The sequence below is a fragment of the Seriola dumerili genome, unplaced genomic scaffold (genome assembly GCF_002260705.1).
Source record: "Seriola dumerili isolate Sdu_G_001 unplaced genomic scaffold, Sdu_1.0 BDQW01000138.1, whole genome shotgun sequence".
NCBI lineage: Eukaryota > Metazoa > Chordata > Actinopteri > Carangiformes > Carangidae > Seriola > Seriola dumerili.
In genome coordinates this window covers 10168967-10181008 of record NW_019174393.1, presented here as the reverse complement: position 1 = coordinate 10181008, position 12042 = coordinate 10168967, and the positions used below count along the sequence as shown (strand labels likewise).

At 39.8% G+C, this 12042-nt stretch overlaps 1 protein-coding gene across 2 annotated transcripts in view; it reads right to left on the bottom strand.

Moving 5' to 3' along the window:
• The window catches only part of gsap (gamma-secretase activating protein), a 29250-nt gene extending 19548 nt beyond the window's left edge, over nucleotides 1–9702 (bottom strand). For both annotated transcript variants that reach the window (XM_022749552.1, XM_022749553.1), the window contains exons 1-20: nucleotides 9517–9702; nucleotides 8453–8523; nucleotides 7470–7526; nucleotides 7272–7341; nucleotides 6948–6995; nucleotides 6726–6814; nucleotides 6186–6255; nucleotides 6034–6083; nucleotides 5620–5730; nucleotides 5432–5488; nucleotides 5260–5306; nucleotides 4897–4982; nucleotides 4185–4262; nucleotides 4010–4096; nucleotides 3648–3740; nucleotides 3273–3435; nucleotides 2695–2785; nucleotides 1208–1277; nucleotides 368–447; nucleotides 112–192 (exon numbers count right to left, since the gene is read on the bottom strand). In XM_022749552.1, coding sequence (XP_022605273.1) covers nucleotides 112–192; nucleotides 368–447; nucleotides 1208–1277; nucleotides 2695–2785; nucleotides 3273–3435; nucleotides 3648–3740; nucleotides 4010–4096; nucleotides 4185–4262; nucleotides 4897–4982; nucleotides 5260–5306; nucleotides 5432–5488; nucleotides 5620–5730; nucleotides 6034–6083; nucleotides 6186–6255; nucleotides 6726–6814; nucleotides 6948–6995; nucleotides 7272–7341; nucleotides 7470–7526; nucleotides 8453–8523; nucleotides 9517–9604 — 1587 coding nt within the window. In that variant the 5' untranslated portion in view covers nucleotides 9605–9702. The remainder of the gene's footprint in view (nucleotides 1–111; nucleotides 193–367; nucleotides 448–1207; nucleotides 1278–2694; nucleotides 2786–3272; nucleotides 3436–3647; nucleotides 3741–4009; nucleotides 4097–4184; nucleotides 4263–4896; nucleotides 4983–5259; nucleotides 5307–5431; nucleotides 5489–5619; nucleotides 5731–6033; nucleotides 6084–6185; nucleotides 6256–6725; nucleotides 6815–6947; nucleotides 6996–7271; nucleotides 7342–7469; nucleotides 7527–8452; nucleotides 8524–9516) is intronic.
• Nucleotides 9703–12042: the final 2340 nt, after the last annotated feature.

Here is a 12042-nt window from a genome sequence, read left to right as displayed (position 1 = left end):
GCATTGTCTTGATTTAATCACCAGTCTGAAGTTTTGTACTGTTCAACTGTAACTGACAAGCACTTTCAGTGTAAGACATGCGTTTTTAAAAATTGAAGAACACGTTTTTACCTTCCCTTTTAGCACAGACTCAATATGCAGCTCAGTGGTACACAACACACCGGGGATCGCCGAGAGACACGCTGGTACCTCCTAGAACACAGAAAGGCATACTAAAGTGTGTGTGTGTGTGTGCATGTGTAGCACAGTGAAATGGAACTGCAAGTGTGTTGGCTTGACATACTCAGAGTTGCCCGTTTATTTTCTATGCATATGCAAATATATATATATATATATATATATATATATAAGTGTGTGTGTGTGGTACCTTCTTGTCGAATACAGAGGAGTAAGGCAGGACTTTATCCAGGCTGAGAGACTTCTCGTAGCTTATCCTGTACAAAGAGGCTGTGTGTGTGAGAAACAGACAGACGGTCAGAGAGAGGACTCTGCTTTTAAACACACTTATGTTGCATTTTTTATTTAAATATGGTCTCAAGACAAATGAGGCGCTTCAGCCCATGTCCCACCATTATCACTATGATATATAAGGGAGCACAGGTTGCAGATGTATCATTAATTAGGTCAACATTATCGTCTTCATATACTCTACACCATCACCCGAATTAATATGACCTCCGTATCTAAAGAGCAAGTGAAAGTTGTTATTGCAGCACCAATAAAATGCAAATTTATGCAGCAAGGTGTCTTGACATCTAATGTGATCATCTACTCTCTGGGTGATGACTGTTGTTTCTAAATATGAAATTAATATCATGTACTGTTCTTGAGTTATTTTCTTTAACAGAATGCCAGACGGACGTGCTGGGGCATACAAATGTGTTGTTGCGTGTCTGCTAGGACTTAACCATATTTGCACTGTTTTCTGTGCAAGTCTCCAAGGTCTCAAAATAACCAAGTCTATTTTTCGAACTCTTTAGGCCTTGCGTGGGACGCCTGGCACTAGTCTGCGAGAACAAATTTAAGAGCCAAACAGAGTTGATGAAAGAATTCTGCTTTGTGCAGACAAAGATGTAAGCAGTCTCTTGTAACCACAAAGAGGAGAGGACATAAAAAGGCAAGAAAGGAAAGCTGGACTCCTGAAAAGGAAGTCGAAGTGATACTCAGGAGATTTGTGTCCCCTTCAGCTGCTTCAGCTGCCACCGACCTAGAATGAACTCCTGGATCTGATCAAAGGATTCGAAGGCGTTCACGTTGTCACACAGCCATTCAATAATCTAGTGGCATGATGGAAACACACAGGAGACAGGTGTCACAGAGGTGGGAGCTCGGCATTAGGCTACAGCTGTACTGCATGCTCATTAGTACATTTACATATAAAGTGAACAATCTAACACAGTCTACAGTTTATCTTCCACTCTTTAAAAAGAAAATTTCACATTTTAGAGAAATGTTTTGCTTTTTTAACTGAGAGTTAGATGAGAAGATGGATAAGATCGCATGGCTGTAGACTGATATCTTGTTTGGTAATACTAATAACAGTTCTCGCTCCTGATAAGGATTTTTTTTTTTTTTTTTGGATGATGTAGCTTTGATGGTGTACTGTTTACATTACAGAAATGTGAAAAAATGACTGATGTCCTCAAAGATAGACCCTGCAAATCTTGGAGCCACAGTGCATCAGAGTGAAAACTCATTTTCTGCTGCCCATTTCCTATGCTGTTTGAAGATATATGACTTTGCCACGAGTCTCTTTGAGTCCAGAGACATTAAACATAACAATAACCATTACAAGGACAGGAACAAGAGAGAAGTAAAATAAGGAGTGGAAGGACTTAGTTTGCACAGTATTCTCTTAAAGTTGCAAACTGCTGTGAACAAAGAGAGAAATGTTAACAAGCAATCACCTTCAGTAAAGCAGCTACTTTTTGTGCTGCTGGCCCCATTAACGGAGTCTACAAAGAAAACTAAAGTTATGTGTGGTGTCCAATTTCCCAGTGCTAGCTGCACTAATGAAGCCGGTGACTCATTTAACCTCTACAGAAAGAATTTATTACAATCTATCAGAGCAGCAGGAACATCTTAATTTAGGTGAACTGCTAATAGAGTCTGAGTCATCGTCAGCACCGTGCCCAAACAAAATATCTGTCCCTTTCTTTCTGTCTTTGTTTGACTCTGTTCGATCTCTGTCCACTTGTCTTCTCTATGCTCTTGTTGTATTTCATCCCTCTTTGTTTTTTCTTTCCCTCTCTGTCTTCATCCCTCCATCTGCTCTCTTCCAACTCAAGGTTGACACCTACTGAATTTACACAGAAGTGCAGAGAAGCTGCCATCCTTACCATCTATGTATTTTCTCTGGGCTGTACATCGATTTTCTTTGAGTAAAAGCGCCTGACACTGACATGACTTCCCACTGTTTTGCTTCTTTATCCTGCCGTCTTTTCTGTCTCAATCTCTTTCTTTAAATCCTGATAACTGCTGAAGTTTATGTTTGTATGTTTGAAATAATGATTATGTGTTATATAAAAAATACAAAAACACAAGTTGTGTATGTCCTGTGGGGGATGTGTTATGTCTTCATTTGGGTAAATTTGGATGCTCAGATTTGACACCAGAACTTTACCGTTTCAGTAAATTTGCTTTAAATGTCAATGAATTTGTCCTCAAAACTCCTTTCCTCCCACCCATCTGTACCTTCAGCTCCAAGCTTGGGTCCTTTCCCATGTAAACCAGAAGGCAGTGGAGGGCGGCCAGGCGCTGAGGGTCAGCCTTATTGCAGGGACACCTTTGAAAGGAGGTGATGTACAACAAATTTACCTTTATTCAGCATAAGCATATACAAACACAGAGGCACAGAGGCAGATGCAGAGGCAGACAGCCAACAGTCAGGGACTGTATGGTGATTTATCTGCTGTTTAAAAAAAAAAAAAAGAAAGAAAAGAAAAAAAAAGTGAATTAAAACTGAAAAATGAATCAACTGAATAACAAATGTCCAAGGAAAAAAAAAAAAACAGAGCAACGAGCCACTGCTGCATCTCTATTGAACACGATGGTTCGATCCAAATTGTGTGCTGGCAAAGATTCAAGTTAAAGCTACATTTATTTTCAGACAGGTTCAGCAGGTGTACACACACAAATAACCTTCATCTGTCTGCTTCCTGCCTACCTATATTCTCCTATGCTCTTCTCTGGGTATATAAATACCACCTGATAATACCCACAAATGTATATAGGTCTTTCATTTCCACCAAAAGCTTATGAATCACGCTCACCTAGAAGATGAGCGCAGTATCTGCAGCAGGTAGGCGGGGCTCAGCTCAGCAGTGTGGATCTTCCCACTGGCCAGGTCCAGCAGACTACCACAAGACTCTTCCTCTGCGTGCAGCACTGTGATGTTAGCGGACTGACACTGCAGGCCCAAGTCCACATCGTGACCTTAGGGTTGTTGAGAGACAGAGAATAAGACCAACTGGATTAATACGAGGACCACCTTCTGTTTCTAACATCAAATACCAGTGAAAGCTCCATGTTTGTCCAGGTGCATATCAAGTGCATGTGCTGTAGCTAAGAAAAAAGGTAATGATACAAACTGTTACACAGCCGTCACTCAACTTTAGACATGATTTGTACAAAAAACCTTGTCGTACCAGAGAGAAAGAGGGAGTGACAGGGCATCTCCTGCTGCCTGGTGTTGATACAGTGGAGGAAATAATCCTTCAGATACACCAGGATGTAGTAACCTACATAGAAAAATAACATAACATCGCTGTCAGGGTGTGTGTTGTGTTCGTATTCTGTACGCACACTGGACATTTATTAGGTTGCATGAGGATACACACACTTATTTGTATTTGCGCGTCAGTGTTTCTGTTTCTGCATGTTTGCCAGTCAAGCTTACAAACTCTCACATACACACACACACACACACTTGGTTGATTTGATGAGCATAATGATGTGTGTTAGTGTATGTGTGTGTGTGACTGTATTACATTTGTGTGTATACACTGACCTATGGGGATGAAGAGTGGATGGAGCTGTGCAGCTTTGTGCTGCGACTGTTCGCTGCCCAGAGACACTCTGAATGTTTTGCTGCAGTCTGCAGAAAGCAAGAAATTAGTCGCCTCAAGATAAAAAAAAACTTCAATCTTTCTTTTGACTAGACGACAGTTAGAAAGCATACACACCTTTGTGAACTAAAACCACGGTGTATAGTAGTTCCTGATTGTCTTTCCGAGGCTGGCTGTAGCACACACACATGCTTCCTAAAAACAAACCACAGAGACAGAGCAGTTGTGGATCACAAAGTAGGTGCCATTATTACAACATCACAAACATCCATGACTATATAATGATAATCCATGTGAGATTAAATGGGCTGTGTTCTGTTTTGAATCCATTCACATCTAACGTTAAACTTGCATCAATCCCTGAGAGGACAGGCTTTGTTTTTGATTCAAATTCAATCAAGATTTCAATCAATAATTATTCTACAAAATCCGCTCGCCCCTTTTGTGGGGTTCCACTTTTAACCTGGTGATAATATAGAGTCAGCCATTTTAATCTTAAAATCTTATATGTTACAAAATTTACCTTGATGTCCATTCGTGTTCACATTCAATGAAAAGTGTAAATTACAAAGTGCCTCGATTTTCTGATCTCTGCTGGTGGATCTCCAAGTGGGTGTTGCATTGTGTTAACGTAAAGACGTTAATATAGTTTCTGACTTGTTACAGGGACTTACGTTCTTGTTTTCACAAAGAGAAATAAACACACATAAACGTATTAGTTATAATAATTCATGTACCTGGAATAAGACACCTGAGTGAGAGAGCATACGTGTGAAAGCACGTTATTCATACAAGAATTAGTGTGTGTGTATGTGTGTGGATGTGTTACCTATTCTGTTTGTGAACACATTCATCCGAATGAGTTCCTGTTCTGGTCTCTCCATGTGATAATGGTCGAAGCCCAGGTTTACAAACCTGTTGGCCACACACACACACACACACACACACACACAAACACACACAAACACACACACGAATCCCAGTTAGTGAATTTTAGTTAAAGATATACATACATAAATAAAGACAAAACAAAAAATGAATTACTTGCACAGCACAGTTAGTACACAGGGATTCATTTTTGTCTCTTTAATTGCAAGTAATCTTTAGTAACATACAAAGGAATGCAGAATATAGAATCAAATGCCAGCTGAGAAGACATATTTCTAATACTGTAGTGTAGTTGTTGCCTTACTTGACCGTATGGAAAGGATTAGCAGGCAACTCTAACGGGAGCTCCATCTGTTGGACAGCAACGTAAAGCAAGAGAATGGCAGGTTATTATCAAGTGAAAAGGCAAATAACAATGGCAGCATGTTCATAAAAACTGGCAATTTATTAAATTATAAGACACAGAGTTGACTTACCACAGTTTCACAGTTATGACTGGGGTAAAACTGAACACATCGTAGCAGGAACTTGTCCTGTGAAAGACATCTAATTGTTTGTAAGGTCATCTTGCAGCTTGTTCAGTGTGTCAACTGATGTGTGACGTAGCCGTCTTCGTATGAATGAAAGTACGTATGGTATTCACGGCCACGTGTGATTGTGTTACCTTGTGTGTGAGACAGTAGAGTCGTTGTGTGTGTCCGTCCCACTGGACCCAACTTAAATCCTCTGCTATCCTCTCTACAGTTTTGGGCAAACGCTCGGGATTCGCCATCACCTGGTTCACACAAACGCATATTCATATTCAGCATATTCTGAATTCTTAATGCACAGCTACCCCCGGGGGGGGGGGTAAGAGACACTATAGTTTATTGCCTGAGAATGGGGTCGAAACAATATATTCTTTGCACAGGGTTATGTAAATACATTCCAACTGTTTAACTTATTAATTGCTGGATATGTTGATCCTCGGAAAGAATTTATACCTCTAAAAAATGCACAAACCCACCAGCCGGAAATATTCTCCATGCAAGCAAAAAGAAAAGAGCGGGCAATGTGGCGAATGTAGAGTACAACTTACCACTCTATAACCCTCATGTTTGGTCAGCAGAACATGGTACAGATCCACATCTGAAACACACAGGGATAATTACGTCTAACTACAACTAATATATGTCCAGCGTAATTTTTCTCCATAGAACCGAGGGATTATTTTCTCTGTTTTGGACTCACATCCGTCTTCTGTCAGCAGGAGCAGGTGGCTCTCCAGCACTGATCTCCTGTCAGTTTCTTGGTGGAGGAACTAAAGAAACCCACAGGCAAACATGAGTCAGCGCCTGAATGAGTGGTTTATGACACTTACCAGACAGAGACATCAGTTTGCGGGTTTTTATATTCCAATACAGTCCTCAAACATTCTCGGCATGTCTGTAGATGTGTGGTTTGGCAACACGGTGGGCAACAAATAGTGAGGAATGCATGTATTATAGCCACAGCAGCTTAATTACATAGTCATTTATAATGTTCCTCTGTTGATGAGTTGACATAATTTAGAAAGAGAAATAAAAAGTGATTAAGAGAAAGTGATAGAAAAGCGACTACACGCCAGTGCACTTTCAGCAAGCTTGATAACATAAATAGTCTGTGGCACTTCTACACTGTAAGCTCCAATTCTCTAAAACTGCAACGTCAGCTCCTGGCTGCGGTAAAACCTGCTTGAAAGTAGCCAAGACAACACACACACACATACACACACACACACACACACACTACCTGCACTTTGACCCTGCAGTCAACTGCCTTGAGGACTTTAGTGTTGTTGATGGGATGGATCTCAATCAGGAGAGTCAGGCACTTGGATACTACAAAGATCAGACACAATTACAGCCAAGATTGAAAATGTCATATATGGATTCAAGACACTTTAAGGAAGCTGAAAAAGGTTAATGCCATAGCTGGTAAATGAAATTGGGAGTAAGAGATCTTGGGTGTTACTTGGTCTGAGGCGCTCTTCTCCTCTGGTATTTTGTGCCAAGCTGACAGCTGAGAGGGAAAAAGCAAAGGTTAGGTGTGACGTGACTTAATATTACACATATTTTCCACATAGACGACGCTGGTTTACATTAGATTAATTTTTCTTCACAATGGTTTGGCACCACTGCAGTCAATAATCTGCACCCAAACTGGTCTTATTCTTGTGGCGCCCTATGTTGCAAGATAATAATGTTGCAGGAATACTTGATTTTGGGCCAAGAACGCAGAATTGTTAATAATGTCTACTGCTGGTTAATTCATTGTCTGAACATTACAGAGGCTCACCCAACAACGTCTCCTCCTTGTTCAGGGAACAGCTGCTGACACACACCTGCTTGTCAAATGAGTACAGGAGCTGTTGCGGAGAACACAAACGCAGCCGCATGGGGATGAGTGCGCAAAGATACAGCTGCACAGACAAAAGCAAAACCTGCACCAGCACTGAAGGGAAAGAAACATGTGACACACACACACCCACAATACCTTGTTCTGTTTGGTGTTGGAGTCGTATTTCCCAATCCTGGTGGTCGCTGTTGCTCCCTGTCAGAATAGAGTAGTTCCTCCTGTTAGGTCATGTGTCATTAAATCAATCAAAGTATGGAGATGGATAATCATAACCTGATCTGACCTATAGACCCACTTTCCCACTGGTGTCTTCCACCACAGTGACACGTGTGGAACGTCATGCTTGACCTCTTCATTACCCCGGCTGACCTCGCTGCTTATCCTGACTAGACCCGCCTCACTTCAAACCAGCAGTTCGACACATTTTTTGCTCAGAAGATTTTAAATAAAAGTCTTCTTTGAAACCCAAGGCACAGCCAGGCATGCATTAAATTGTAAACCTTGCACTAGAAAAAGAGATTATTTTCTGTTTGCGGGCTGCACACTGTCTTTAACCTCCTAAACCCACAGAGTCTTTGGCGGCTCTATCATTAAAAATGTATGTTGTGCAGAGAAGCACGGTTCAACACACAGAACTTTATTTTAAATTCTAGTAAGGATCCCAAGCTTTCCAAAAATACCAAATATGTCAAGCAGAACTGCAGAGAAATCTGGAGGAAAGAATATAGAATTTTTCATTTGATGGTGTCCATTTGAAGAGGAATGGCATCTGGATTTGAATATTGCACTTCAGAGCACATATAACATGTAAGACACAGTAATTCTACAGAAAAATGTGGGAGCTTTAGGTTTATAACAGAGTGTCGCTTTCACAGCATGTTACACTAAGTCTATCCAAGTTCAAAGGACATTATTATGGAGAAATAAATGTGATTATTTTGTGCAGTGTGAGTGCAACTTTCATATAAACAGTAAAATGAAGTGAAGCTGAAATGCAGCTTGTAACACAACTAAATTGGAATGAGCACCGGATTAATATGGATTAAGATAATCACACTCACTTAATGAGCATACCCAGTATAAGAAACACATAATATGCAGTGCCTCCTCTATGGACTTACCTTCCAGGAGTAAAGGATGCCCCCATCTCTCTCAATGTTCAGGATACGAGTGTCCACTGCGCCAGAGTATTCTGCAGACACAGCATCATTATTATGGACCCACAGAGTCTGAACAACAGTGTGGCCTGACAAAAAAGTTTTTAGTATCCCTGCCACCATTCACACTGAAGATACTAATGATGCTGAATGAGTATATAATGTGTTTCCATTGTATAATAAGTTGTTGTTTCATGCAAAAAAAAGGTGCCCAGATGTGTAGGTGAATAATTTGGCAAGAATATACTGGTTAATGTTGTAGGATATAACGGGATGTCTGTTGTCTGCATAAAAACCAATGCCTCGTATGTGTGTCTGTGTACTAAACATGGAGTTTACAGAAAAAAAGTGTCGTATGGTGTTAATGTAAACTTTTGAATGTTTAGAAGCTGTATGATGTTTGAAACTCTTGCTGCGATACTGGATCCTCCAAAAATAAGCAGTCTTTCTTTTAAGTCTGAAAAAAATGTACAGTATAAATGAAATCTGAATGCCTATTAAATCATGTTTTATTCTCTCAGATGCTGAGATAATGTCTTCATTCAGGAAACTGTTATTACATTATTGTTTAATTTGCTTCATGTTTAGGAGGTTCATGAAGGTATGCAAACTGCTTACTAGTGAATGTTTGACTAATGCGTTTTTATACGGTGTTTAGAGAAATGTGAAGAGTGAACAGCGCCATCTAGTGCTCAACACGTAAACACCTGTAAATCGTTTAGAAGTTAGGAGTTTTCTGTTTTTGAAGCCAAAGCTAAAGGAATCTCCACGCTACACTTTAGCTGAAACATTTTCTTTCCAATAATTATTGTTGAATTTAGACCTCAAATGTATACAAACACGTATAACACAGGTACACTCACTCTGAATTCAGCAACAACCGTGAAATAGACTTGACTTAAACCTGATACTTTTAGCTAGCACTGTTAGCCCCCTATCAGTCAAAACTGTTCAATAATGCCCGTTAAAGGAAGGAAACTGTTAAGTCGCTGATAAAGCAGGCGACCGCGGACACATGAACATCTCACCTTTAACCCTGCAGACAGACGCCTCCTTCCTGTGGATATCAGACTCCACATCTCTGTGTAAGTCGAACTTTTGCTTTAACTTCAGCATGTGCACAAGTCAGTCTGCTCCTTGGTTTTCAGTGCAAAATCCCTTCCTTGAAAAGACTCCGAAGTGTGTCCATAAGAAGAGGCAGCACCTTTCATTTAGTGTCTGCTCAGGCTTGGCATCATGTGACCGAAAGTCTTTACGTGTTTGCTTTGGGCACATGCATAAAATGAAAGCAGTACAACACATAAGTACGTTCCCACATGAACTACTCACTTCTCCCTCTTGACTTCAGAAACTTGTTTTTATTGACATGCGGAAATGTAACGTTGAACCCCAAAATTAGCTCCTCCCTCCACAGGGATCACACAGCCCTGGAAAATCGTTGTTATAGGCCGAGGGAAGCATCAGTCCAGCGGCTTGGAATCTCTCACCCCCCCGCTGAATGATTTCACCATCCAGACCTCAGTCAGGCAGTTCACAATGGAGTGTCATTGCGCTGGAGTACAGTGTTCCTTAATTTACTGAATTGTAAATCAATGTAATAGTTTTTAAACTATAAACTATTTATTTACAGTGAATGGTGTAAACTTAAGATGTATGAAGTGTTTGGCAGGTCAAGTACATGGTTTGCGATGGTGTTGAATGTTTTTACTACATCAGTTTCCTTCCAAACAGAGCCCATTAAAGACTGTGCATGTCATGACACTTGTATTCCCTCCAAGAAAAAGATGATAATGAAGGCTTCTTCCTCTCACTTATTTTTATTACAGTAATAAAGATAAAAAGCCAATAATATACTATACTCTTCTGATCAAGACAGACCTGCATCTGTTGAGCTCCAACAATAACATTTTGTAATTAAACAACACAAATATTACAGTGTATATATAATAATACAACATCTCAAATGTAGCAATTAAATAAGAAAAAAATTAGTTAAAAGAAAGACTGTCTCATCGCTTTAAGTGCATAAAAATGGAAAAGGTCAGTGTATGGGTTAGACAATCTTATTTTATCATTATTATTATTATGTTAATGACATGCCTGCAAGGAGGCCAATCTTTTGGGAGATGAACCACTAACTGTGATGTATAGTCATCTACAGAAATATGTTTTTCTGTTACCTCTTCACAATTATGTTAAAAGTTATTAATAAAGACTGTGGTTTAATAACGCAGGAGCCTTTGAAATTTTGTCCAAGGGATGAAGTGTTTCATTTAATTTATCGGGTCAAAAGCCTCTGATGCCTTAAAGCCTCTACACACTTTTGGCCACATACTCACGCACACACACACACACACACGCACACACACACACACACGCACACACACACACACACGCACACACACACACACACGCACACACACACACACACGCACACACACACACACACGCACACACACACACACACACACACACACTTATTTTGTCTAATTAGACCTCTTTTTTAGAACTCTATGGGCATGTGGTGACTGAGGTTGGTTGATATCTTCCTCACTTTGATGTTTGATGTGTTGCACCTAATAAAGTGGGGCAACTTTTATTCTTCTTATTCATTCCTCTTGGTGCATGGACTTTAGTGACCTAGGAAAAGCCCAGGGGTCTAATTAGATGTGATAAATGAAAGTAGCCTACCTGTGTTTTGTGCAGAGCCTTTAAATATGTAATATAGACAGATGTTCCTTTGACTCCCATAGTTACTAGTGAAGTAATGACACCCTGTTAATAAATGTATGCGCAAAGGAACTTATATCCTAATAACCTGTTTAGTTTCATTTTTGATGTTGTAGGAGGGTTTGATAAACACTGCCCTCCTCTGCTGAGTTTGAAAACTGCACATAATTATGACTAATGTCCCATGCTCAGGTCTTTCTATGATTTCTAAGAAAAGAATGAAGCACAGAATTCCCACTCTTACACTAGTACTATGTACTACAAATAGACTGAACGTTGATGTCTGACAGCAAATGTCATATTTAAAGGTGCTTTGCCATTATTTAACATTAAATACGCCTCCAAAAATCCCTAACTGTGCTTATTAAATGTCTCAGTTTTCCCACACAGTGATGTTTAGGGGCACACAAAATTAAAATAAAGTGATGAGGCAGTTAGAGGCGGCCAGTCTTAACTGCAGCAGTGTTTCTAGTGATAAATATTGTTTCACAGTATAATGACTGTATGGTTAAAATGCTAAATCTTATACCTCCCATTATTATACTTTTGTGTATGACATTATAATAATGTCATACACATGTGTCAATATAATAATCTGATAATTTATTAACCTAAGTAATAAAAGTTGTATTAAAAAGTGTTATATTTCGTTAAGTATAAGATCCTTTATGATGGAAATGAATAAAAACAAATGTGTTGTCCCTGTGGTGTGGTGAATGATCTTCGTAAGTACACACACTCTTTGGTCACACCTGGTTCGCTGATTGGCTGACTGTGCAACTTGGCCGAGTAAAACCGAATGTAGTCGAGGGTGGGCCGGAATT